The 26,390-nt window shown below is 43.7% G+C and overlaps 1 protein-coding gene across 3 annotated transcripts in view; it reads left to right on the forward strand.

The window, feature by feature from the left end:
- MATCAP2 (microtubule associated tyrosine carboxypeptidase 2) overlaps positions 1-23,508 on the forward strand; it is a 50,025-nt gene extending 26,517 nt beyond the window's left edge. For 2 of the 3 annotated variants that reach the window (XM_048839209.2, XM_048839212.2), the window contains 5 exons: positions 3,993-4,136; positions 5,216-5,348; positions 6,454-6,759; positions 7,378-7,475; positions 20,150-23,508. In XM_048839209.2, coding sequence (XP_048695166.1) covers positions 3,993-4,136; positions 5,216-5,348; positions 6,454-6,759; positions 7,378-7,475; positions 20,150-20,311 — 843 coding nt within the window. In that variant the 3' untranslated portion in view covers positions 20,312-23,508. Of the gene's footprint in view, positions 1-3,992; positions 4,137-5,215; positions 5,349-6,453; positions 6,760-7,377; positions 7,476-12,084; positions 12,374-20,149 lie in introns of those variants that run through there. The other variant, XM_048839211.2, reaches the window with a different exon arrangement.
- The last annotated feature ends 2,882 nt before the right edge of the window (positions 23,509-26,390 follow it).

Here is a 26,390-nt window from a genome sequence, read left to right on the forward strand (position 1 = left end):
AGGTTTTGGATCAGGCTTGTGGTACACACATCCAGTCATAGTTCTCGTCACCCAGTCCCATACCTCTCAAATAAGCCAATGAACATACGAGTGAAAACAACAGAACTAACTAAATTTTATTTGAATGTTCAAAATTATCCTCATTTGGTGCAAACTGGTGTAACTCCGTTGAAGTCAGAGTTACTCCAGTTTACTACAGCTGAGGATCCAGCCTCTATATTTTATAAATATTTTTAAAAATGTGATTGTTTTTAAATGCAGTGTTTCCATAGCTTCATGTTTTTCCTATCTGTAGGATTTATTTTCCATACCATCATTTCAAAAGAGAAGCTTCACCCTCTGTTGAGCACTGAGCTGTACAGCTGAACACACACATTCCAGGGGTCGGACAACATCTCAGTAACCACAAGAGCCAAAGTAAAGTGGTTTGTGATGCCATCATAAACCTGAGACATGTGCATGATTTTATGCTGTGTATATGCTCACACACACATATATAATCACCTCAGGTTTTACAAGAAAATCTTTTTAAAAATTAAAACATATGAACTACTGCTACTCACTGGTATGTTTGTTGGTAATGGGACCTGATCCAGTTCCCACTGAAATCAATTACAGAAATCCCATTGGCTGAAGGGGGCACAAGAGAAAACTCTAAGTGTTCTATTGCTGGTTATTGGCCAGATCCAGGGGTCTCTTGTCTGAAGGGGAGGGCAATGGTGATTTAAGGCTCACCTTTGCACTCCCCTGATCCTGGGACTGTCCTGAGCAGGGCCAGTTATCCAATGTAAGTTAGAACAGCTGAGGGTTTCTCTAATGTGTGCCAGCTGCAGATGGCCTCAGTGGGCTGAAACTGCAGCTTGTATGGGCCATTAATATGGTATGGGGCCTTCTGGCCACTTTCTTTGCTCTGCTCCAGCAGCAGGAGGGAGTTGGGGATGCTGTAAAAGCCTCCACATGGCTTTAAAGCACTAAAGATCCTGCTTATATTGGAGTGAGCTTTCCAAGGCCAGATACTCTGACTTTGGGGACAGATTGTGTGGGCAGTGCTGCACAATGTAGCTGCATGTACCTGAGGATCTGGCCAGGTTGCTCCAACGATAATGAAAACTTCCTTTTTATCTCACTTACTCCTATGCTGTCCAGATTATTATTCACTCCACTCACGTCACTTATAAAGCAGTTCAGTAAATAACTTGATTTGGCAAATCAGGCGCAGATGTCTGTTAGGGAGGAAAGGTCATGCTAATTACTGTACACATAATACACAGATATATCCTTTGCCCCTGAACCTATACAAAAATATTTCTATTATTTTGTATAGAAATAAAAGAATGGCTTCGTTAGAGCTAAATTTAGTAAACTATGCTGCTGATAGCCATAGTTGACTAGAGCCTTCAGTCTTACAGGAGACCCTTCGGATACTGTAATAAGTGTGAGAGGCAGCATTCTAAGCTTCATCATAGGAAAATATCAGAAATGGTGTGGAATATTTGTTCAGCATTCAGAGAATCTCTCTCTTGTTCAGCCAAGAGCTACAATACTTAAAGAGTGTCTCATGTATAACATTATAGTGTGTTCCAATGATGATTGTTTGGCATTGCTCAGTTTTAGTTAAAACAAAACAAGACTATCTGTACCTGTGTAAGTTTCTAAATTAATCATATTTTGTGGACAGTAAGTCTACCCACAAAGTTCCCCAAATATCAGAACAATCTAGTCGCAAACAGTGTGCATGGTCACCTTATTAGCTCAGTGTGCTGGGAGTCAGAGCATTTTAAAAAAAGTCTTGAGTTTCCCATTATTATTAGTGGTATATTTGCAGTATTCATGTGGTAAGGCTCAGTCCTGTTCTAATCTATTTTATATAGGTTCTTATCATTATCATTGTAGCATCTGGGCACCTTCCAGTAATACACTAAGGCTTAGCAGTGTGACTAACATTGGTAAAGTATGGTTCCTTCTCGCTTTGATCCTCTCCCCAAGGGAAGGTGCTGAGTTCCTCCTAACTTCAATGTGAACAGAAGACATTCAGCTCTTCTTCAGGGAGGTTCCAGCATCTTGAAGGAGCAGACCTATAACCAGCAACACAGTTTGCAGATGCAGTTCTCATAATTAAAACATTAAAATCTAATTTTTGCAAGAAACTAAGGCTATGTCTACACTTCAAGATTGCAGCTCGAGTCAACATACCCAAGCTAGCTTTAATCTAGCTAGCTCAGGTCCTGGAACAGTGAAGCTGTGGCAGCATGCACTTCAGTTGGAAGCATGGGTAATTACTTGCGGGGCTAGCCCACGTTGAAGTGTGCACTGCTACGCTTCACTACTCTGGGACCTGAGCAAGTTAGATTAAAGCTAGCTTGGGGTATGTCTATACAAACTACAATCACGCCCAGTGACTTCAGTCTAATCCTAGCCTCAGAGATACTTACTCAAGGCCAAGTCCTGTAAAATGGTGCAGATGCGGAAATCCCATTCATATTACCTGTATTTGAGGGCACTAGGATCAGGCCTGAAATAAGGGAGCAACAAGAAATATTGGAGGAATATATTTGAAATGATGTCACATCATCTTAGACGGGTAGCTTTCTATAAACAGTCCAGTGCAACATTGTCAACTCTCATAGTTTTATAGCAAGTCTCATATTTCATGTTTGTCTGAAAGCTCCAGCTCTGGGAGTCTTGTGAACATATGAGAATCTCAGCTTTTTTTTTTAAAAAAAGGAGATTTCTAGGTCTGATGGTTGTAGAGAAAAGCTTGAAAATGTGACCCAAACGAACCTTAAAGGCTCAAAAATCAGCAGGGAAATAAAAAGAACTCAAACCATTTTTAAAAATCTCATGATTGTTAAGTCAATTTCATGATTTTTTAACATTTGTGGTTGGCAATACTGGCAGTGATATGCTGGATGGAGTTCCTGGGAGCTGTTTGTAAAAATTCTCCCAACAAATTTAATTCTCCTCAGTCATCCTGTCTCTGAAGTTCTCTTCCCTGCTTTGCTACTGCTAAATCATTCCTACTAAAGTTGACATATCTCTGGAATCATAAAATTGATCCTTATAAGTATTTTATTGTCTTTGGAATGCACTAAATGACATATTTGAAAATAAATTGGGCTATCCCCATCTCTCCTATAAGATCTTCAGCCACAGTAACCTCAGTTCTCATCATACAGGGCTGAACACTGTGCTGTGCTAGATATATTCAGTTCTGTTTTCAGCAACAAAGTGTAAGCATTTCCAGATAAATACACTTAATATCAGTTTGTGTGCCAAGTGTTTTTGCCTCCTTTCTTGTGCTTATAAGAAAAAATAGTTCTATATTTAAATGGGAAAACTGTGAACTGTCCTTCACATTTCATCTCTCCAGACACATGCATCCATTGTACAGAGGGGTTAAAATATCAGTCATCATCAGGAATGCTCTGTCATGATTCAGCACTTCTAAGTTAAAAAATACCAAAAAATAAACAGAGAGATTGTAATAATGCTTCTCATTTGTACATTGAATGAGAGAAGTACTAACTCCTTAACCCTCAGAACATCCCTGTGAGTAGGGAAGGATGTATTTTCATCTCTGGTTTACAGATGGGGACATTGAGACAAAGAGGCCCAGACCTCAAAGGTATTTAGGTGCCTAACTCCCATTGAGTATCTGGATTTAAGTGACTTTTCCCAAAGTCGTAGAGGGAATTGGTTGCCATTTACTGAGCTAATAGTAGGTGTGTGGGGCATGGTGGTCTAAGACGAGTAAACCAGGTTCCTGCAACTTTTTCTTAATGTATTTGCATTCATACGTGACTCTGAGGATGACAGAAGTTGATTACTGAGGGTAATAGCTTATATGTAACTACAGGAGTTCAGTAATGCATCCCGTAAGAGTGAAAGGGAACAAACAACCATTTGTCCCGTAGCTACAGAGGTAATACAATTGCTAGTCTGCATCTGGAATCTTATTGCACTTATGTCTGCTATGCTTTTGTCTTTTACAGTCTGTCAATATTATGGAACGGACATTGCAGAAATATGGAAGCTATGAAAAGTTTGAGCAGGCTACTGGAGGCAGCCTGCTACCAAAAAGTCGCATTTGGAATCATGTCAGGAAGTACATGGTGAAAGAAGGCTGCGTTGGTGAGGTAGGATGCACACAGGATCAATGAAAAAGCTTCCCCTTTAATCACAGAATCAGAAATTAGAGATCGAAAAGACCTATAAGGTTATCTAGTAGTGCATCCCTTGTCAATATAGACTTGCTCCTTACAGTATGTTTTCTAATGGGTTTGTCCATTCTAGTTTTAAATGATCTAAACAATGTGGCTTCCAACTACTTCTCTTGGGAGATTATTACACTGTGGAATAGAGCACATCAGGAAGCTTTCCTGCTATTTGAATTATGTGTTCCCATTCTTAATTTCATTCTATTACTTGGAGGTGAACCTGACATAACAACTCTCCTCCCTTATCCTTTCAGTTAGTTGTAGCGTAGCACATCCCCATTTAGTCACTACTGTGTATGTCTGCCCTAACCTGCGCTGAGTTTTTCTAATGCCGTATCACAGCACAAACTCCTCTAATTTGCAGTCATCTTATATTGCAAAGCTTTTTTTTGCTGCTTCCTATATTTCTTATTCCTGTTGTATACATTTATGCTGAATTAGGTTTAAACAGGAGAGCTGTGCTGGATTTTGAATTTTACCGGATAGACCTCATTGATATATATAATTATAATTTAAAAAAAAAAACTCAGACAAACAAGTACCTGTTTGTCAAGGTTGGTTTTTTTTAAATTTACTTTCTATTGCTACTAGTAATATACAAGTTTCCAATAAATGACTTAAAAGAGAATTTATTTTCTCTTTTCTTAGTCTGTTAACTTCGTGCATTTGACCGCACTTTTTGTTCAGTCAGTTTCACTGTTTCCCCTCTAGGACAGTTAGGTTCCAATTCTGCCAACTAATTTGCATGTCTGAACCCTTATATTCATGCAAAGTCCCACTGAAGTCAGTGAGGCTTCACACAGGCACAGGGGAACAGAACCTTTCTAGAGACACAAAACCTTAACACAGGGGTAATTTGCCTCTTGTTGGGAAGAGCATTGAGCAGCATATGACCGAGTCCAGACAGAGCGCTGGGGGAGCGAGAGGGAGAATAGAAGCGGCAAAAAGCAGGAAAGGAAAAGAACTTTTTTATGCCTCAAGCTTTCCTTTCTCCTTAGATTGTAGTTCATCTCACTGAGGACCTGCTTTCTCGTGCCTCAATGACAGTGGTGAATGGCCGCCCAACTCTGACTATCAATGTTTCCACTGCACGTGAGCACTGGCTAGAAGGGATGCTGAGGCATGAAATAGGTATGGACACATGTTTTGAATTCTTCATGCCGGAGTGAATATGTGCATTCCTATTTATTATTTGTTTTCAGTAACACGGACAACGTGCTAGGCGTTGTACAAACCCAAAAGGAGTTCTGGCTCCTGTTACCGTAGATGTGGTAAAGCATAAGAAAGGACTATTTATAATTGTAGTATACAGTAGAACTAAAACACCCAACTAGTACCTTGAGAGATGTAGATGTGAGAAATGTTGCCAGTGAACCCCAAATCTGTGCAAATCCCCCTTTTTGAGTTATCTGGAGAGAGAGGATGAGAGAACAAACAACACAACGTATGTGTAGTAGTCATATTGCTTAATGCACTGCTGGAAGGCACTCAGACACTACAGTGATGACCATGGTATAAAAACCTCTATAACATAGAATAGTTACAAACATTTAGCTCAGGATAATAGAAAGTTTTTCGCAAACTTTTTCTAGGTTTTGGGTGAACCTGCCAAACCCTAGTAGACCAAACCCAGATGAAATCCAATGGCTTTGATCAAGTTACTCTTTTAGGTTTTATGCCTGTGAATGCCCTGCACCACTGGTATAACTACCCTCTTATTCCAGGGCAACAGCCTCCTCTACAACTGCAGTAATGCTCTATGATCAGCCTCAAGGAGAAAGAAATACTAGTGCATGTTGAATCTTCCCTCCTCTGTTCTCCCCACTTCCCATCCACAGCAAGGCCTTGTCTACACTAGAGAAATGTGAGTGGGTTAGACACTTCTGAAAAATCTCCCTGTAGGGATTTAGGAGCATAAAGTTCCACCAATGTTCAATGGGATTTGTGCTTCTAAATCCCATAGGTCCTTTTGAAAATCTCTGCTGGAATCACCCGGTGGACACCCTACACTGTTGGCACTTAGATGATTGTGATTCCACTCGTTTAATTACCATTGATTACATTCTCCACGGTTATCAAGGCCAAAGTTACCTCCTTTCCCAGTCCCCCATTGTCCCAATAGGTGAGAATCCTGAAGTTGGATCCTAAACTTAGTTAGCTCCCGTGGTAGCTAACTGTACTATTATTTGAGACACTGGTTGTTACTGTTCTAAGCTCTCTGCTTCTTTCCTTTTAGGAACTCATTATTTTCGAGGTATTAACAACAACAGCCAGCCTTGGTGCAATTGGAATGGACGTAAAAAGCTTGGGTTAAAGCCAATCAATCCTACTGAGGAAGGCCTGGCGAGTATTCACAGTGTCCTGTTCCGAAAAGACCCCTTTCTATGGAGGGCTGCCCTTCTCTACTACACTGTCTATCAAGCTAGCCAAATGTCCTTCAGTCAACTGTTCCAGGATGTGGGGAGATTTGTCAAGGACCCCAACACTAGGTGGGATTACTGTGTACGAGCCAAGAGAGGGTGGACTGATACTTCCCAGCCAGGTTGGTTTCCTATGTAGCTTGAGCACATTCCATCTTCATTCTCCAAAAGCTTTGCTCAAAATAAGGGGCCTCTGCAGCTCTGTTGGCAGGTGATAGGATTTGTGCAAAGGACTGTGGAAAAGTTAAACTCTTTGTTTTCTAAAATGGATTCTATAAAGTGGCAAGGATCCTTCATTTAAAACAATGATTGAGATGAAAAACAGTATTTTTTCCCTACTACTTTCAAAGTGATTTGGTAAAGGAATTTTTAATGGATGTTAAAGGAGACACTGTCAAGACCTTTAGGTTCACAGTTTGCCCTCCCTTGTTTTTTATGTCCTGGGCAGAGCTTGTTATGATAGTGCTGCAAATTTATGTGACCCGGGGTTTTAAAGCTGCTCAGCTCCCTGCCTTACACTGAGATTCCCAGTAAGCCAGTCTGCCTAACGGTCGGTGCCTTTGCTTAGTGTCTTTCAAGTAGGCTTAATCCTTTAGCCAGTGGGTGTCAGGTAAATTTTGCAAGTCCAGGGACAAAAATACCTATGGCAGGAAGTAAAGTAATTTCGTATACAATTACTTTTGGCAAATGCATTGCTTTGAAAAAGCATGAAAACAATACCATGACTCTGATTCCTTTAGGCTGCTTCAGTAAGGATCAGGTATACTTGGATGGCATCCTCCAAATCCTAAGATACAGGGAGTCTATCGATTTCCACTTGCTGATGGCTCTTGGAAAGGTGAGTGGAATCAATCTCCGAACAGAAGCAATAGTAGTATCATTTTAATAAGCACTTTCCTAAATAGTTGTTAAATTGCATGAACATGACAGAATCACTTCCTGTAGGTGTTGTCTTAAAATGTGCTGTGCCCTTTGCATCACCTTGATCTTCAATCTCCACTGTCTGTAAAATCAGACATCACTGTACATTATAGTAAAGAGACACCACCAACTTGAAATATAGTCAATTTCAAATAGTAAGTCAGAAGTACTTTCAGGACCTATACCTTCCTGTCAGTTCCTACCACCCTATACCTGACAGATTGTGGTTTTACAGTCACATTTCTCTGTTTTTTAAAAATGTTTTTCTCCTCCCTGTTTGCATGGGCCTTTTGCACTGCAACAACAGGAGCAATGGGCAGACTTACACAAAGTGCTGTCAAATCTACAAAGTACACAAATGAAATAAAAAAGAAATAATGTCTCTCTCTCTCGAAATCATTTTTATCTTAGGTGTTTGTAACAATGGCAGGTAATGTATTTGCAGACAGAAGTTTCCTTAGCCCAGTTGCAGCGTTAACTGCACATACAGGGAAGTAGCCACCAGTTCATAACCCCAATGTGGGATTTGACTTTCAGATGAGAGTAGGAAGTGTGATCTAGTAGCTGAAGAAGGACACAGGGTCAGGAATCCTGGGCTCTGCTCCCAACTTGGCAAGTCACTTAACATCTCTGGGTAAGTCTACACTCCAGCTGGGAGCGAGCCCCCCATCCTGGCTAGACAGACTTGCACTAGCGGGGTTCAAGCTACCGTGCTGAAAAGAGCAGTGTGAGTGTTGCAGCACCAGGGGAAACTTGGGCTCTTAAGCCCACCCAACTGCCTGGGTCTGAGCTGGGGGGGCGGAGGGGTGGGGGCTATACTGAGCATCTGCTGGTGCCACACCACTATTTTTAGTTCATTAGCTCACGTAAAGCTAGCTTAGATCAGTCTACCTGGGCTAGAAGGCTCATTTCCAGCTGCAGTGTAGACATAACTTCTGTGACAAAGTATGCTCATCTATAAATGGGTGCTATTATTGCTTGTATTATATTAGCACCTAGAGCCCCAGCCACATTCAGGACCCACCTGGCCCGAGCCCAGGTGGCGAGCCCAGGTGTCTGTCCATGCAGCAACATCCACACTGCTATGTTCAGCGTGTTAGCATGGATCTGTCTAACTGGTCTGGGAGGCTTGCTCCCAGATGCACTGTAGACATACAGACCAATGTGTTGGCCCTTTGGGTGTCAGCTGGGGGCGGGCAGGGGGAGGAATTACATGAAATTGTAGAAATTACCTCAATGTACAAGTTTTGCAGAAACCACTAAAACAGACTTTCCCACAAAATCTACTGAGTTCCACTTTAAGCAGAGTCCTCTGCAAGCAAGGTTCCCCTCTCTTAGCTGCCGCTAGCCATGTGGTCCATTATCTGGACCCTGCAGTAGTGGGGCACACTGGTAGTATTTCCATGTAGTGGTTTCACCACAGCTTCAGTGATAACTGCTGGCAGGCTTCTTGCTGTGCACTTGAAAACTTAATTTGATGTTACCTCATTCTCTACTTAGCTTCAGGAAGGCTAGAACGAATTCCTCATATTTGAAGGGGCTGGAAACGTCAGGGACTGATGTCTAGGAGAGCCAGTGAATGACCTTGGTCTACCCAAGGCCTTTGCTCCATTTCAGAAGCATGGTCAGGAATATTTGACTCAGGTCATAAATTGCTTCCTGCCCGCTAGAGAAAATTATAGGGAAGTACTTTATATGGAGAGAAAGCAGATGTGGTTAGTAGTATACAACCAACAAGGAAACTATAACAGAAGTCATTGACATATAGATGTTACCAAGTGGTTTGGCTTTCTTGTTTGCAAACCATTTAGAAATACACAATGGGCCAAATCCACTGGAGTTACATTTGATCCATATTATATTAAGCTATATAAATAATGTATCACATTGGATGGACATGTGACAAATGGACTATTTATAGGTGTCCGTGGTAGCAATATCTATAGTCAAGCTTGTCTAACATTTTCCATGATAAGAATCTATTTTCAGTTGTTTCTAACTGCTGGACCTTACCATTTGGGCTAAAATTGTCCACAGTGAGGGTCTACCTTAGGCGGACTTTTTTGGGAAAGTTTCCATCAAAACAGGTCAGCTGTCGGTTAGGGGAAAATATGTTGTTTTGCCCATATTAAAAAATTCTTACAGCTGCTGTGCTTCCATGGTTTGGAGCAGAGATGTGAAATTTGACAGGAAGTCACTCTGGTATCAAGGATGTGCTTTTTGATGTCTTTGTGATTTCCCTGTTAAGTTATAAGCCTCTAGAAAAAAAAATCACAGTTCACACATACTCAACAGATGTATTTTAGAGGCTGGCAGCATTATTTTGTGAAGGTTCTTTCTGTGGACTTCAATCCCCAGAGTTCCTGTGTGCTAGGCGAACTGAGCATGTGCCATCCCTGCAGAGTGACTGCAGTACTACTAGCCCTCAGTGTTTAAAAAAAAAATCCACAAGTCAAGCCCCTCAAAAATCAGGACATTGGCTTAAAAATGATGAGGTGTTTAAAATAATAAGTTTTGTTCCTTTTGTCTTCTGGTGTTGGATTATTTTAGGTTGGTGGTTTTCTTTGGGCTAGAAACGTATTTTTATTTTAATGAAAGCTGAGATTTTTCAGGTAATAAGTGGACTCCAGTAGCTGGGTCTTTAAAATAATCAAATTGTGGGTATTGGTAAGGCTGCAGCTGAGCATGCTCTGTCATAGCATTGCTGGGGCTGACCAGGATGTTTTCCTGCAATCACTCCTTCTGGTTGCCAGGGGCCACTGTGGCATCAGGCACTGGAACTGAGAGCAGGGCTACTATTTTCCCTTTGCACTCAGTGTTCCGCTTATTGGCACCCAGGCAACAAAGAAGAGTTGGAGGAAGTAGACTAGCTTGAATGGAAAAGGGTGAGGGAAGACAAGCAGAGGGGGATAGGAGGAATGGGGCATTGGGGGGTGGGGGCTGAAAGATCTATAACCATTTTGAACACACTCCCCTTCAGAACCTAGACCTGAACCCAGGAGTCCCAAGTTCAGCATTCCTCTGCTGTCAGCAAATAGGTGTGAAACCCACTTGCAAACTGTGGCCCAGACCCTCAAAGATATTTAGGTTCTGTGACAGGGTTGGGACTCACCACCGCAGCACCTCCTGGGAATTAGCTCAGTTCATGCAGAGCACCCTCACCAGTGGTGTCCCATCCGTCCCTAGATTAGCATCTCGACCCACGTTGCTCCCAGCTTGCAGCATCCTCTTCAGGACACTGCCCTCCAGCAGTGCCCACTGCTCTGGTCTCACCCCCTTCCTGGGGTTTGGTGTTATCAGCAGTCCTCTTTGCCCCAGCCACCATAGCCAACTACACCCCAAAGTCTAACCCCTTTTGGCAGGGGTCTGGTGCAGTCCATGATGGCCACTCCTAACAACCAGGTGGAAGTGCAAGTGGGGGGGGAACCTAGGCCCACCCTCTACTCTGGGTCCCAACCCAGGGACCCTTTGGCAGCAGCCTTCCTGCCTGCCCTCCTTTTGTCAGTCTCTCTCCCTGGGCCATTTCCCCTTCAGCCCCTTTGCACCAGCTAGGCCCTTTTTCTCAGGGTCCACAGCCCAGCAGATACCAGGTAGGAGATCCCTCGGGTGCAGGTGTCCTCACACAGGAGACAGAGCTTCACCCTCTGAAAGCCTGGGAGAGACTGCCTGTGCCCTTCCTGGCAGCCTTTATATAGGACCTAGCCTAGCCCTGATTGGCTCTAACAGGCCCTCCCTGATTGGCTGCCGCCTTGCGCAGCTGCTCTGGCCTGTTGAAGCCCAATCTGGCATGGAGGTGGGGCACTGCCCCACCACAGGCTCCCACATTTCATTGATTTCAGTGGAAGTTAGGCCCAGATTCTCAAAATTATTTAGGGTCCTATGTGTTTAGTGGCTGGTCCACATAGAGGATAATAGCTGACTTCTGCTACCACGTACTCTATTAAAGTGGTGAAAATCTGAGCTGTGGATCCAAAGGTCCCATGCCAATGACCCACGTAATTCTATATGATCTAAATTCTGATTTTGCAGTTTTGTTTTATTAAAACTTTAGGAAATTACATAGAATAAAAACTACTTTAAAAGAACAATAAGGTTTCAAAATCAAGTGCTCAAAAAGTTAGGAGCCGCCAGAATTAAGGTTTCCTGTGCAACCCCTTGTGTGCATGTATTTGGATACAATTACATAATCACATACTATTTTTCTCACGGGACCCAGCCTCATATAGTGCAAAGGATGGGTTAGGCTCAGGGAATGAAAGGAGTTGGTGTATGTGTGAAGCTGTAGTATTCCTGGAGGACCCCTCCCACATTTGCTGTTGGAAGGTGTGTAATGAATGAGGCAGGGAGTTGCAGGAAAAGAAAGGAGAGTCTCATGGTTAAGGCAGCTGAATGCTACCCTGGAAAATTAGATTCTATCCTTGTCTCTGCCATAGAACTCATATATGATGCTATGCAAGTCTTTTAAGCCAAACTTTTCACACACGATCACTAACTGTGTGTTCCTCATTTTCTGGGTGCCCAACTAGAGATCCTGAGGTCTGATTTGCAGAAGAACTGAGCACGTCCAGCTGCAGATGAAGTCAGTGGAAGCTGTGCTTTGAACATATAAACTGCTATAAAAATGCTAAGTACTCTGGAAAAAAAAATCAAGCACTAGATTCCTCAAATTGGGCACCAAAAATTTGTCAACACATTTGACAAATTTGGCTTTAATCTCTGTGCCTTTTCTCCATCTGTAAAATGGCAATACCACCACCTTATGTCAGAGGGATCTTGTGAAGATAAATTCATTATTGTTTGTGAAACACTGAGATATAACACTGATTAAATGTAATAAAAAAGCCCTTGAGGAAATTAATAATTTTGTGTTGGTGCAGGGTTTAAATGGTATGCAATAAATGTAGTCTGTGGCTACTACACATTGAGTGATGAGGAGGATTAAAAGAAATCTTGAATCAGTAAGCACTGTCCCTATCCCGTGCACTGAAAGAGGCAGAGGTCCTGTGGAAAACATAGCATGGGAGCATGCAATTATTATTAGAGTGTATCATAATGTATACACACAAGAGGGCCAAATTACAGTTAAACAGACACCCTTCATTCTGGCATTTGCAACTTTAGTGTTCTTTTAATGTGGGTTTTTAATATAATTTTAATACATTTTGTTACATGTATCTTTTGCAAGAAAACTAAGTCTGAGGCATGTAAGAGCAGTGGCTATTCTTAGAAAGTCAAATTCTGCCATCAGATATGAACAGAAAGCTCCCACTGCAATTTGACAAACGATAAAGAAGTGTTATGATGAGACCAACTTAAAAAAAAAAGAAAAGAGGATATTGATGTTCCAAAAAGAATATTAAGCTTTGCTGAAAGAGCTTGAAAAAGTAAAGGATCCAATCATAGTGAAGATTGCCATCCACTTGGGAAATTCTCACTGCAAATCAGAAAATGTTCTCATGGCTTATTGCGGCAAATGTACAGATTATTCTGAGCAGACGACAGATCACAAGATATGCATTTTCCTCTGGCATTTTTCTACCATGAATACAAGTTCTATATGGGTCCAAAATGGAATAACTACTTTGTACAGTTTATTGATAGTTAAATTAATGTGTCTGTAAAATCAATCCCTGATTTATCATGGGAATGTGTTTAGTATGGTGCTCATTGGGGAGTTTCTATATCTTCTTCCCTTCCCCAGTGCTGAAAGCCTTGTCAATCCCAGGAAAAGTCCTCTCTTTTGCTACTTCTCATTTTACTTGGTATTTTGAAGACAGCAGTGTGTAGGAATGCATAGAGTAAGACTAATGTGCTGTGCAAGCCGCTTGGCCTGCCCAGAGGGGAGAAACAGATGAAAGAAGCTGAAGCCCGGAGAGAAATAATATTGAGAAGTAGCCATTTTAGAGATTTGCAGTGGTTTGCTAGGAATTAAATCTTAGAATCCTTACAGCCCAGAATGTGATAATCATGTACAAATTAAGCTAGACAACAGAAATAGAGCTCATACATTGCACATAATTCCTAAATGCATTAAATCCAAGAATTTTTAAAGTCAGAATGTAAAATGTCACAAATACACATTTTTGGAAAGCAATCTGGCGAGCGTGACAGAAAAATCAGCCTCAAAATAAACTCAAAAGCAAAAATCTCTTTTTTTTACCCAGTACAATAGATTTGCTTGCACAAAGTGGTGAAAGTACATTAAGAGAGAGCTATGTAGTGAGTCATATCTTTCCCTCCTAAAATGTTGCCAAATACCATTTTTAGTGATGGCAATGGCTGGGGGAAATGCAGCTTGATTGGGGCATAGTTTGATCACAGCTATTGAGCACCTGGGTAGATTCAGGTCAGATGGGAATCTGACCTTTTCTAAGAAACAAAAATAAAGACTTCCTTGTCCTGTGGAGGGAGGAGGTTGAAATTTGAAGGCAGGGTGTTGAAAGGGCGGCCTCATAGAGTGGCCCTGCCTTCAGCGCTCTCCAGCGGGAGGCCACTGCATGACAGGTGCACCTGCTTCAGTCTCCCTCCTTCGGAGTCCCTAGTAACTCCACACAAGCTTTCTTGACTCACTGATACCTGCGGGGGGCAGGGGGCAGAATATTGCCAAAACATAGTTTCAAATCCACAACCAAAGTCCCAAGCATGGACCATTTCTCACAGCCAGTGTGTGTAGTCTGTAAAATGCCACATCCTTGGGTCCATCAGCATAGTACATACCACACGCCAGCATCTTCACCACACCCAGGCTCTTTCTTGATCCCCCATTGATTCTGTGCTGGGAGTTCATCCTCAATTAGGGAACATCCCTAATACCCCATGGACCCTCAGCCCTCTGGCTTGGGAAGACCAGCCAGCAAACCCTTCTTGCTCCCCTGTCTTTAGCCTTCCCCCAGGAACAACCTAAAGCTTCCTTCAGGGACCTCTCAGTTGCCTGGTCTCTGGCAGCTCTCACTTACTGATTGCCTGGTTCTCTCAGGATATGTCTACACAGCAGTAAAAGAACTGCAGCGTGGCTGCTGCTGGGCTGGGTCACACTTGGGCTTGCTGGGCTCAGGCAGTGGGACTAAAAATTGCTGGATCCCAGGCTCTGAAACCCCACAAGGGGGATGAATCTCAGAACCCAGGCTCCTGTCCGAGCCTGAACGTCTACACTGTGGTTTTTAGCCCCACAGCCCAAGCTCTGCAAGCCTGAGCCAGTTGACCCAGGCTGTGAGACTTGGCGCTGCAGGTTTTTTATTGTGGCGTAGCTGTACCCTCAGGCTGTCGGGCACCTCTCACCTGGTTCTTTCCTGACTGGAACCCTCTCAGGCCCAAGGCCTTCACTTAAACTCATGTGGGAGGTAGCTGATGAATCACAGGTGCACTGGACACCACTTCCTCTTAAAAGGGGCCAGTCAACTTGTGACATCTTGTAGGCATCTAACCTCAGCCATCCTACCTTGTACACAGCAGTGCTCAGGGCCGTGTCCCCAGAGTTAGGGGAAAGAGTCCATTTCCTGCAACTTTCCACATAGCTTCCCTGCACACAGCCAGTTAACTTGAGCTAGTGTTTGGCTTTTTAGATGTTTCCATATTTGCACTAGTCAGGCTGTAATGTAGATCTTCCCTTTTTATGGTCCTTTTAAACAGTAAGTCTCCCATTTGACTTGGATTAGCCTGTGCTTGTTCTCTTTTATCAGGATTTATTTTTCCACTGTAGCTCAGAAGACTTATCTGTGCACAAGCAGGTGTCTTTCCCAAGATGCTCTACGAACACAGTCTGCACACGATATGAAGTCCAATCTCACCCATTTCCTGGAGCGTGGAGTTGTTAAGTAACAATGACACGATAACATAAGAGCAGCTCCCCAGACTTGGCTGCTTCTAATCTTCCTCCAGACTGCTCAGTCTAAACCCTACATCCTCTCTTTCCACCCCACCCACTTATGTATAGATGGATTGACAAGCCACCTGCCTCAGGGAGTCAGCAGAACTTTCTTTAACTCTTTCCCCAATCTGCTATATCACTGCCAGCCTGTTACACTGTGATTAAAGCTATATCCTAGAGAAGCTACATGTCTTTTCAGCCCTGCAATAGCATATGGGAGAATTTTGGGGGTGGGAGAAACCTATGCAATATTACAAAACTCTCTGGCCACCTACCACATTTTGTAAAAACAAATGGTATGTACTGTATTTGTTCCTTATTTAAAAATGAACAAAAAGCTCTAGCTGAAATCCCTTGTTGCAGAAACATTTTAATTTCTAAGGTTGTTTTAATTTTATAAAGACAGTTGTTGTTTTTTTAACTTAGTAACTGCACATGCTCGACTAGTAGGGCCCTACCAAATTCACAGCCATGAAAAACACGTCACAGACCATGAATCTGGTCTTTTGTGTACTTTTAACCTATACTATACAGATTTCATGGGGGAGACCAGCCTTTCTCAAATTGAGGGGCCTGACCCAAAAGGGAGTTGCAGCGGGCGGGGGGAGTTGGGAGGTCGCAAGATTATTTTATGGGGGTCACAGTATTGCTACCCTTACTTCTCCGCTGCCTTCAGAGCTGGGTGGCTGGAAAGCGGCAGCTGTTGGCCAAGCGCCCAGCTCTGAAGGAAGCACCCCACCAGCCGCCGCGCAGAAGTAAGGCTGGCAGGGTATGGTATTGCCACCCTTACTTCTGCGCTGCTGCCTCAGAGCTGGGCGGCCAGAAAGTGGCGGCTGCTGACTGAGGGCCCAGCTCTGCAGGCAGCAGCGCAGAAGTAAGGGTGGCAATCCCATACCCTGCCAGCCTTCCTTCTGCGCGGCTGCTGCTGGCCGTGGCTCTGTCTTTAGAGCTGGGCTCCCGGCCAGCAGCCGCCACTCTCCAACTGCCCAGCTCTGAAGGCAGCGTCACGGCCAGCAGCAGTGTAAAAGCAAGGGTAGCAGTACTGCAGTCCCCCCCGCCCTCCACAATAACCTTGTGATCCCCCCAAAACTTTTTTTGGGTCAGGACCCCTACAATTACAGCACCATGAAATTTCAGATTTAAATAGCTGAAATCATGAAATTTATGATTTTTAAAATCCTATGACCATGAAATTGATCAAAATGGACCATGAATTTGGTAGGGCCCTATCGATTAGCAAAGAGAAGCAGGTAGTTGTGTAGGGTAAGAGCTTGCAAAAATGCTCATGAGAGCATTCCCCATCCCCATGCAGGAGCAGAGCAGGATTACAACCTTGTACTTAAGAGACTTCTAGGGAAGAGGATCTGGCACAACACAGCCTCAGTGAAATGTGGCGTGCCAGTTAGTAGAAACATCCATGCCTCAGGCCTGCCTGTGGCACAACAGTGCAAGTCCAATCGCGCTGGACATTGCTGGGGGAATGGCGCTTGTAGCTAACACCCAAGCCAGCACTCCTCCACTCTTCCTCCCTGCACGATTCAATCACAGTGCTGCCAACTCTCATAATTTTATCAGGAGTCTTGGGATATTTGGAGTTTTTCTTAAAGCCCCAGCTCCTGGAGTGTAGTAATGATGTGAGAATCTCAGCTGTCATTTAAAAAGTAACTATATAGTCTGTATGGTAGCGGAGAAATGCTTGAAAATCATCCACCTGCACTCTGAAGGCTCAAAAGGCTAAGAAAATAAACCCATAATTTATTATTTTTGTAACAATCTCATGATCGTTGAGACCTTACTCATCATTTTGGAATGCTTAGATTGCCAATACTGCAATCATAATTTGTAACAAATTACTTACTAATTGGGTTGCCACCTATGCAAGTTTTCCCAGTATCATTCCTTTTTGGAGATACTGATTTCCTAAGACAGCTAAGTACACACTGCCAGCTGTCCAGTTTTATGGGCCCCAAATCATCCTGTATGTCCCAGATATTTTGTAACTCAGAGGTGGCAGCCCTCCGACTAGAATGACACATTTTTATTTCACTTTGCACAAGCACAAATGAATTATTGGGGATGAAACTAAAGCTTTGGAAGCTTGGGTCATGTTAGCACTGACAGTTTGGCTGCTTCCCCAAAACTTTTATGAACCATACGAGGACTCCTGGGAACTACAGGCCAGTCAGCCTCACCTCAGTCCCTGGAAAAATCATGGAGCAGGTCCTCAAAGAATCAATCCTGAAGCACTTACATGAGAGGAAAGTGATCAGGAACAGTCAGCATGGATTCACCAAGGGAAGGTCATGCCTGACTAATCTAATCACCTTCTATGATGAGATTACTGGTTCTGTGGATGAAGGGAAAGCAGTGGATGTATTGTTTCTTGACTTTAGCAAAGCTTTTGACACGGTCTCCCACAGTATTCTTGTCAGCAAGTTAAAGAAGTATGGGCTGGATGAATGCACTATAAGGTGGGTAGAAAGTTGGCTAGATTGTCGGGCTCAACAGGTAGTGATCAATGGCTCCATGTCTAGTTGGCAGCCGGTGTCAAGTGGAGTGCCCCAGGGGTCGGTCCTGGGGCCGGTTTTGTTCAATATCTTCATAAATGATGTGGAGGATGGTGTGGATTGCACTCTCAGCAAATTTGCGGATGATACTAAACTGGGAGGAGTGGTAGATACGCTGGAGGGCAGGGATAGGATACAGAGGGACCTAGACAAATTGGAGGATTGGGCCAAAAGAAATCTGATGAGGTTCAATAAGGATAAGTGCAGGGTCCTGCACTTAGGACGGAAGAACCCAATGCACAGCTACAGACTAGGGACCGAATGGCTAGGCAGCAGTTCTGCCGAAAAGGACCTAGGGGTGACAGTGGACAAGAAGCTGGATATGAGTCAGCAGTGTGCCCTTGTTGCCAAGAAGGCCAATGGCATTTTGGGATGTATAAGTAGGGGCATAGCGAGCAGATCGAGGGACGTGATCGTCCCCCTCTATTCGACATTGGTGAGGGCTCATCTGGAGTACTGTGTCCAGTTTGGGCCCCGCACTACAAGAAGGATGTGGATAAATTGGAGAGAGTCCAGCGAAGGGCAACAAAAATGATTAGGGGTCTGGAACACATGACTTATGAGGAGAGGCTGAGGGAACTGGGATTGCTTAGTCTGCAGAAGAGAAGAATGAGGGGGGATTTGATGGCTGCTTTCAACTACCTGAGAGGTGGTTCCAGAGAGGATGGTTCTAGACTATTCTCAGTGGTAGAAGAGGAGAGGACAAGGAGTAATGGTCTCAAGTTGCAGTGGGGGAGGTTTAGGTTGGATATTAGGAAAAACTTTTTCACTAGGAGGGTGGTGAAACACTGGAATGCGTTACCTAGGGAGGTGGTGGAATCTCCTTCCTTAGAAGTTTTTAAGGTCAGGCTTGACAAAGCCCTGGCTGGGATGATTTAATTGGGTATGGGTCCTGCTTTGAGCAGGGGGTTGGACTAGATGACCTCCTGAGGTCCCTTCCAACCCTGATATTCTATGATTCTATGACTCTATGATTCCTGCCATCCCTGCAGTCTGCATACATCCACAGAGCCTTTTCATATCCCTTTCTAGTTTCCCAAACCTTGGCCACAACAGCCCCCCTTCCCTCCTCACATCTCCCATGGGGCTTGCCCCTCCCCTTGCATGTGAACATGTGTAAGAGCAGATTTTCCATCCCTTCCCCATCACCTAAGAGGCCTGCAATAGCTCTGATCCTTCATGTGCGCAAGCTCATTCTGTCTTTCACATCTTGCTCACATGGTGGCTTCTGTGTCAGAGCACCCCTGTCCCAATTGCACTGTGCATCTCTGTCAGGAAAGCTCCAGAGCACGTAAGGTTTGCAAGGAGAAATCTGCCCCAGTGTAAGGAACTGGTTGTCTGCTGGCACGTACAACAGGAATGTCAAAAAAGAAGAAGAAAGGCCATCCTTGTGGATGGGAAGGAAATCAGTTTTTCCGGACCAGTTCATTCATCCTTAACAGCCACCAATCCTGCTCCCATTGACGTCACTGAGACCTGGTCTACACTACAGACCAAGTAGACTGTGTAAGCATCTACGCTACAGTGTTCCTCCTGCTGATTTAACTTCCCCACTACACCAACCTAACAACTCCACCTCTGCTAGAGGCGTTGCACTTAGGTCGCTATAGTTAAGTTGATGCAGTGTCCGTGCAGACACTGCGTTACTTACATTGTCTGCTGCTGCCTTTGACAGCTGTTGGCCTTGGGGTGGTAGGGGGCTTTGGCTGTCAGTGCCCCGAACTGCCCCACTTAAGTCGGTGCAAGCATTTGTGGTGAGGACACACACCACTGACAGAAGGAGCATAATGTGGACACAAATGGTCGATTTAATTACTGTGGTGGCTGTAGGTCGACCTAACTTAAGTCGACTTAATTTTGTAACGTAGACATGCCCTGAGAGTCTGTTCATTGACTTCAGTGGAAGCAGAACCAGGCCTCCTTCGAAAGGATTTAGTAATTCCCTGGGCTCATGTTCTAATGCACACTTTACTGGACCATGCGTAAAGCCAGACCCTACCATCCCTTTGAGAGAAGGATTCTGACAAGCTGCTTTAAAACACCTGTGCCCTGGAATCCTTTTGTCACCTATGGGAGGGGAATTAAATTGTGTGTTTTAGACATGTCAGTTTGCAAAATGGGTACAGCTTTGACTTAACCCCCTGTCCTCTCCTCTAGGTCTCTTACGAGGATGTGGATCACTTGAAGGAATTTGCGGTGATCGAGAACGTGAGAGTACCACACTTCTTGCAAGACCATGTCAGATACATGGAACACTTGGAAAAGATCATGGAGGTGAATGAGCTGACTGACCAAGAGCTCAAGGATCTCATAGTGTAAAGTCAGTCAGTCTCTTTTACCTGAAATCTGTTCTGTATGCCGCCGGTTATACAGAACTAGACTTCACCACAGCTTGCAAAACTAGAATGAATCAACTTTTGTTTTGTTGTCTGGCAAAAATCTTGACTATTCAGATTTGTTAATTTTTTTTAAAAAAAGAAAAAATTACAAACCTCAGACTATCAATTCAGAAATGTTTATTTGAAGGAAAAAAGAGAAAAAAAAGAAGAGTTCTTTGAGATTCTTTCCTCACTCCCATAATATATATTGGTGGGTGTTTTTGGTTTTTTTTTTAAAAAGGTTTGGTGCCTCTTCCAAATTAAATTATGGAGTGAACATCATTTAGGACTTCCCTTGTAACTGGTCAGTCCCATTGTCCCTTAAATGTTCTGTACACTGAGGAGGATCGTTTGAAATGTCTTGCTTTTAGGATATACTGCTTTTTATTCTTTCTAAAGTCTGTGTTTTGTAATTTTTCCCCTTGGCTCATTCGCATTGGCCTCATTTCTGGTCACGGCCTTCACAACAAACCCCCACAGCAGCAAAATTGCGGAACTGCTGTAGACTATGCCACCATCTTCTTAACTCTACCACATTGTATACTGCTTCCCTCATTGTAAGGTCACAATGCACAGACGCTCTCCCTTGCACAACACTGCTGTAGTTTGGATATGTTAGAAAGATGTGGTTTCCACACTTCATGTGTCAAATAGCAGCAGCTGAGGTTGCTGTTTAAATGGGTGTAAACAGGCTAGAAAGTTGCCCTCTTAATCCCAAGAGGGGATGTGCTGTTGCAGCATTGTATATATGCCTTTCCCTGAAGTGACTGTCCTCCTCTGGCTTGTACAATACAGGTTTCAAGAGGAGGAGTTGCAGGAAAGGGCCTTTTTTTGCCCTTAAGGACCCAGTTAGCATGTTTAGCAAATCGAATGTGCTAGTGGTTCGGAAGAAGGACTGGGCTGAACTGAGTTTTCTGACTAACGTACGTAATGAATCCAGATATGGAGCCATATTTCATTTCAAAAAGCAAAAGCACCCCTTCACTCTAGCACCTGAACCCTGCGTGTGTTTGGTTACTTGGAGTGGTTTCGGCCCTAATGCTGCAAGGAGCTCAGCCCTCATGGAGCTCACTGCCGGATTGGGAACTTTAATGGGGGGGTGGGGGGGATGACAAAATTCACAAGTGCCCTAGTCCACTATGCAAAGCGACTGAAGAGCTCTGGCACACCTGAAGCATCCTGAGCTCTGTTTTAAATGTGGGTGCCATACAAAACACGTAGCGAAAACACCTCAGTGTAGGGTCATCTATTCAAACGGCTAACTTAGGCAAGGCAAGAGGGTTGTTCCCTACAGAGGCCATAGTTTCTGAGTCCGGGGTATTAGAAAAGCGCAAATAATGGCACCACAGCACATGCTGAACTGAGCTTTGCACCTAAAGTATTGGGCTTACGTTTAATTCAGATCGTTTTACCAAGGCTAAACGCAGCCGTTAGTCCCTTGTGCCTCTGGAAGAGTCCCAGACTCACAATTCCTTCCCTTGCGCCTGTGGGGAGTGGGGACAGGAGCAGCGTACCGCCGCCGTGAAAAGGGTTCAGCTTGCTTTCCCACCCCCACGTTGGCTCAGCTCTGCTGGTCAGTGGGTCGGCAGGTGGGGGAAGAGAACTGGAGCCAAAGTGGCCTGCTTTGCAGCGGGAATACTGGCCACAATCCTCCCCTCCTCCTGTACAGCAGGAGCTGCCTGCGATATGTGGAACATTAATGCGGACACACCATGGGGGTAGGGAGGTCTTACTCCCCAGCATGGCTGCATCCGGCTGAATGACAATCCAGCCCCTGGCATCCAGTTGTGTGGAACTTAGTGGCTTTTGATTAAGGAATGGAATAACTCCCAAAGCCTCCGACTTTACACCAAGTACGATGGTGTCCATTCCAGATTTAAAGTTTAAACACCACATTTTGTGACCAGTGGGGATCTCACCTAGCCTAGAGGTTTTGAAGTTTTTGAATAACCCATAAAACCAGCTGCCTTTAAGGTACTATTACGTGTGTGTGCTGTGGTGGCTGCCTGCTTGAAAAAAAAAAAGAAAAGAAAAACATTTGAGCTGCTCCAGGAATTCAATGAGCAAATTTGATGATCTGAGTGTTTTATAAAATATGGACCAAGAACCTCAGAATAGCCTTAATTTTGTATTGTTTAACAGCTTCAGACTCTTAATCTCTGAATTCTAGTGGGTGAATCTTCCCTTCTGCCCCCAAAATATCAGTCTTAGCCTTGCCTGCCTAGCTTTGTTTCAAAGCCCTTCAGGCGACCTGGGGAGGTGCTGTACAATTGCATCAAGCTGGTGGAAATATTTGCACGTCAGTGTCCGGTAATGCACCCAGACATTCAGAATGTGTCAGCTCAGCTATTTTGCTGTGAGCAGCAGAAGTGCAGATCAGACTTTTCACATGTCAAAGGTTGAATGTGAAAATTCCAGGTAAAAATCCATCCTTGGGGGTAATTGGATTGAGGTCTGTGGAATTACACCAGGGATGAATTTGGCCCACTGTGTTGAAGAAGAGTTCCATATGTCCCGTTCTTTGCGAAAGGGCCATACGTTAGAGGTGAACTTTTCTTAACTGAAATACCCCTGCATTTCTCCAGTCACTTCTGTAGTCAATACAAACATGCGTAAGCAACCCAATCGTAGTCATGAGAATAGTCTTGCGTTTTATATTTACAATAATGGTGTCCCTGAAAACATTACATTTATGTGTTGCCTTACTGCACAATATGATGGTTACAGCCCCTTCTCAACTGCCTGTTGATACTCCATTACCCCTCTGTGGGTTTGCAGATGTGAACTCCAGGGGCTTATTTTTCTTCTTTAAGAGACCTGGGGTTTATTTTCCCCAGAGAAGTTGCTGCCATTCCACTTCTACCATTCTCCATTATGCGAATAGGTGTACTCCAGCACAAGCTTAGATTCTAGAAGTGTCAGCATGGATGTCTCAGCATAACATCGTACTGAAACAGGAACAAATGTCAACCTCTATTTTTCAGCACCTAACTTGTCCTGCCTCTTTTGTAACAGTGTTTCAGATTTGTAATGGTAGTTTTGTAAACTTTTTGAAATTTTTATTGTGATGGACCTTGTTATTGTCATAGTATTGAAGTTCTGTAATAAAGTATGTGGATGATACTGCATAGAAACTCACATGATCAGAAAGTCTCACAATGTCTCTAATGTGAAAACAGACTTCTGGTCTTTAATAATTGTTTAAGTTGAAAAGTGAAGAATATCACTAAAGTGTCCCACATGCCCTTCCATCTCCCCCGCCTCCCTCACCACCACCACCACTCCGAGCCTGATCTTCATCAGAAAAGTCACACCTCTTTAACTTAAAATCACTTTTAAGACCTTTAGATGCAAAAAAATGTTTCAAATGTAAACACACAAGTTAGGATGTGAAAGAGTTGTGGGGCTCACTGCCCTGTTAGCTCTAGAGCATGTCAGATTTTTTTTTTTAAACTGTGAACAATTGTGGCAAAAATGAATAATAAAAAAAGTTATCAAAATTTTCCATGGAAAATTCTGACTTTTTGGCAAAAATTGAAACCCAAGAGTTTTTCTCCAAAACTTCAGTTGCCAAATGCTACCACTCTGTCTCACGGGAGTTGTAGTTGAGGTTTCTCCTCCCTCTCTCTCCTCCGTACTGTACTCTCATGAAATAGCCGTGTATACGTTACCAACTCTAATTCAGGGTGATAGAACATAGCTGATGGAATATTTCCCATTTGCTCTCAGTACCAATCTGAAATTCATTAGACCCACTGCAGTGGCAGACGTACGACAAGAACATATCTTAGATCTCTTTTACAGCATTTGAGTTGTGTTGGTGCAAGTCATCAGTTAGGCAGCTTTATAAACGATCATTCTTAATTCACACAACAGATACAGCATGGGCAGCAGCAATGCAAACTTCTCCACACTGAAGGACCAATGTTGCTCTGGAGGGGCAAACTACAACACCCATGAGGCACTACAATGTCGAAATTCTAAATATATAGACAAAAAGCCCATCGCAGACACTTTTCACCAAAAATTTCGTTTACTTGACAACCCAGTTTTCCCTTGAAAAAACTGTTCTGATGGAAAATTTTTGACCAGCCCTAAATTTATACCAATTATTTTTTGCAGGCAGCACTGCAGTCCCTCCCACCCCCTTTGTCAATAACAGAAACAGCTCTGGGTATGCAAACAGCTTGTATGGAAGATGCCTTATACAGGAAATAGCTTTTAGCTGCCTGGGGTCTTGGTTCAGTAGGAACTCTTAAGAGTAGTGTGTCCCCTATTGAATCAACACCGCCACCACTTTCTGGAACACATCGGGTTTGCTTGGGGAGGTCTCCAATCCAAGTACTGAGCTGGCCCAATCCTGTTTAGCTTGTGAGAGGGAATAGCAATCACGGAGCTGAGTGGTACAGGGGGACAGCCAGCAAGTTTAAAAATAAAAACAAAGAGCCTGATCCTCCACTCACATAAAATTGTGTAAATCAGGAGTAACTCAAATGAAGTCAGTGTGAAGCTGGGGTATGTATATGAGAGGAGAACAAGGTCCAAAGTGACATGAAGGAGGAAAGGCATAAGGGGGAAGACTCTAGCCTCCCTCTAAGGAGCATTTACACCACACTGGACACCTTAGAGCAGGGGTGGGCAAACTTTTGGCCCAAGGTCCACATCAGGGTGTGAAACTGTATGGAGGGCTGGGTAGGGAAGGCTGTGCCTCCCCAAACAGCCTGGCCCCCGCCCCCTATCCACTCCATCCCACTTCCCGCCCCTTGACTGCTCCGCTCAGAAGCCCCCCCACCCCCGCTCCTTGTCCCCTGACCGCCCCCTCCCGGGACCCCCACCCATAACCACCCCGTGGGACCTCCCCATCTAACCCCAGCCCCGTTCTCTGCCGCCGCCCCCCAGAACCTCTGCCCCATCCAACCGTCCCCTGTCCCCTGACTGCTCCCCGGGACCCTCTGCCCCTTACCGTGCTGCTCTGAGCAGCAAGTCTGGCAACCGCGCTGCCCGGCCAGAGCTAGACAAGGTCCCTGTAAGATGTCTCAGTCTGAACACGTAAATACCAAGGCATCCAAGAATCACTAGTTACTTTTAAAAATCTTGCCCATTGAACCTAATCTAAGCAGCTCTACAGGTTGGACCTGCTATAAGGAGGAGACGTTCACAGATTAGTAGCACTGCAAAAAACCATACAAATAGTATCAATATTTTTAAGGCAAACCAAAGAGAAATGAAACATCAAAAATCACAGAATACAAAAAAAGCCCTACTAATTAAGTGGACACTTTATATTATAATATAAACACAGTGAATATTCATTGCCACATATTTGGCATGATACTGGATTGAAGTGGATCACGTCACAAGACTAAGTCAGTTAGTCTCTTGCAAAAGATATTTGAAGGGTCATCGTTACCAAGTTTAGGATGGCAGGGAGGGGAAAGGAGGAAGAGAAAGAAAGACAAAGGGGAATATTTTTAAGAAATAAATATAAAATAAAAAGTTAATTGAACCAAGTTTGGTTCTGATTTAAATAGTCCCAGGTGATGCATTGTAGCATTGGAAAAAACAAAACAAAACACCCATAATGGAAGGCTACAAACAAAATCTAAACAGAAGTGAAACAGACATTCATTGCCTAAACTTAGAGAAAGGCAAAAAAGAGTACACGAATGGCATAAAGAGTTGAAAAGTAAGTTGGAGTTTAAAAATTGTCACTTTTCATAAAATGGTAATACCAAATTAAAGGGTTCTTTTTAATCTATTATTTGTAACTAGATGGTGTCCCAAATGTCCAGGGGATCTGCAGGCTCTTCAAAGCATTTGGGATGAAAATACAGAGGTCCCTGGCACCATTGTGATGATACAGTGAGAGAACAAGCCGTCATAGGAATGATGCATGCAGGATCATGCTGCATAAGGATCTGTCTGAATAGGAAAACAGCAAGAAAAAGACAAGTGATGCAGGAATCGATGCTAGCGGTTCAGCAGATGGCGCTCTTCTCCAAGCCAGTACTGTATCAATT

This window comes from Caretta caretta, chromosome 2 (assembly GCF_965140235.1).
Source record: "Caretta caretta isolate rCarCar2 chromosome 2, rCarCar1.hap1, whole genome shotgun sequence".
NCBI classification, from domain to species: Eukaryota; Metazoa; Chordata; order Testudines; family Cheloniidae; genus Caretta; species Caretta caretta.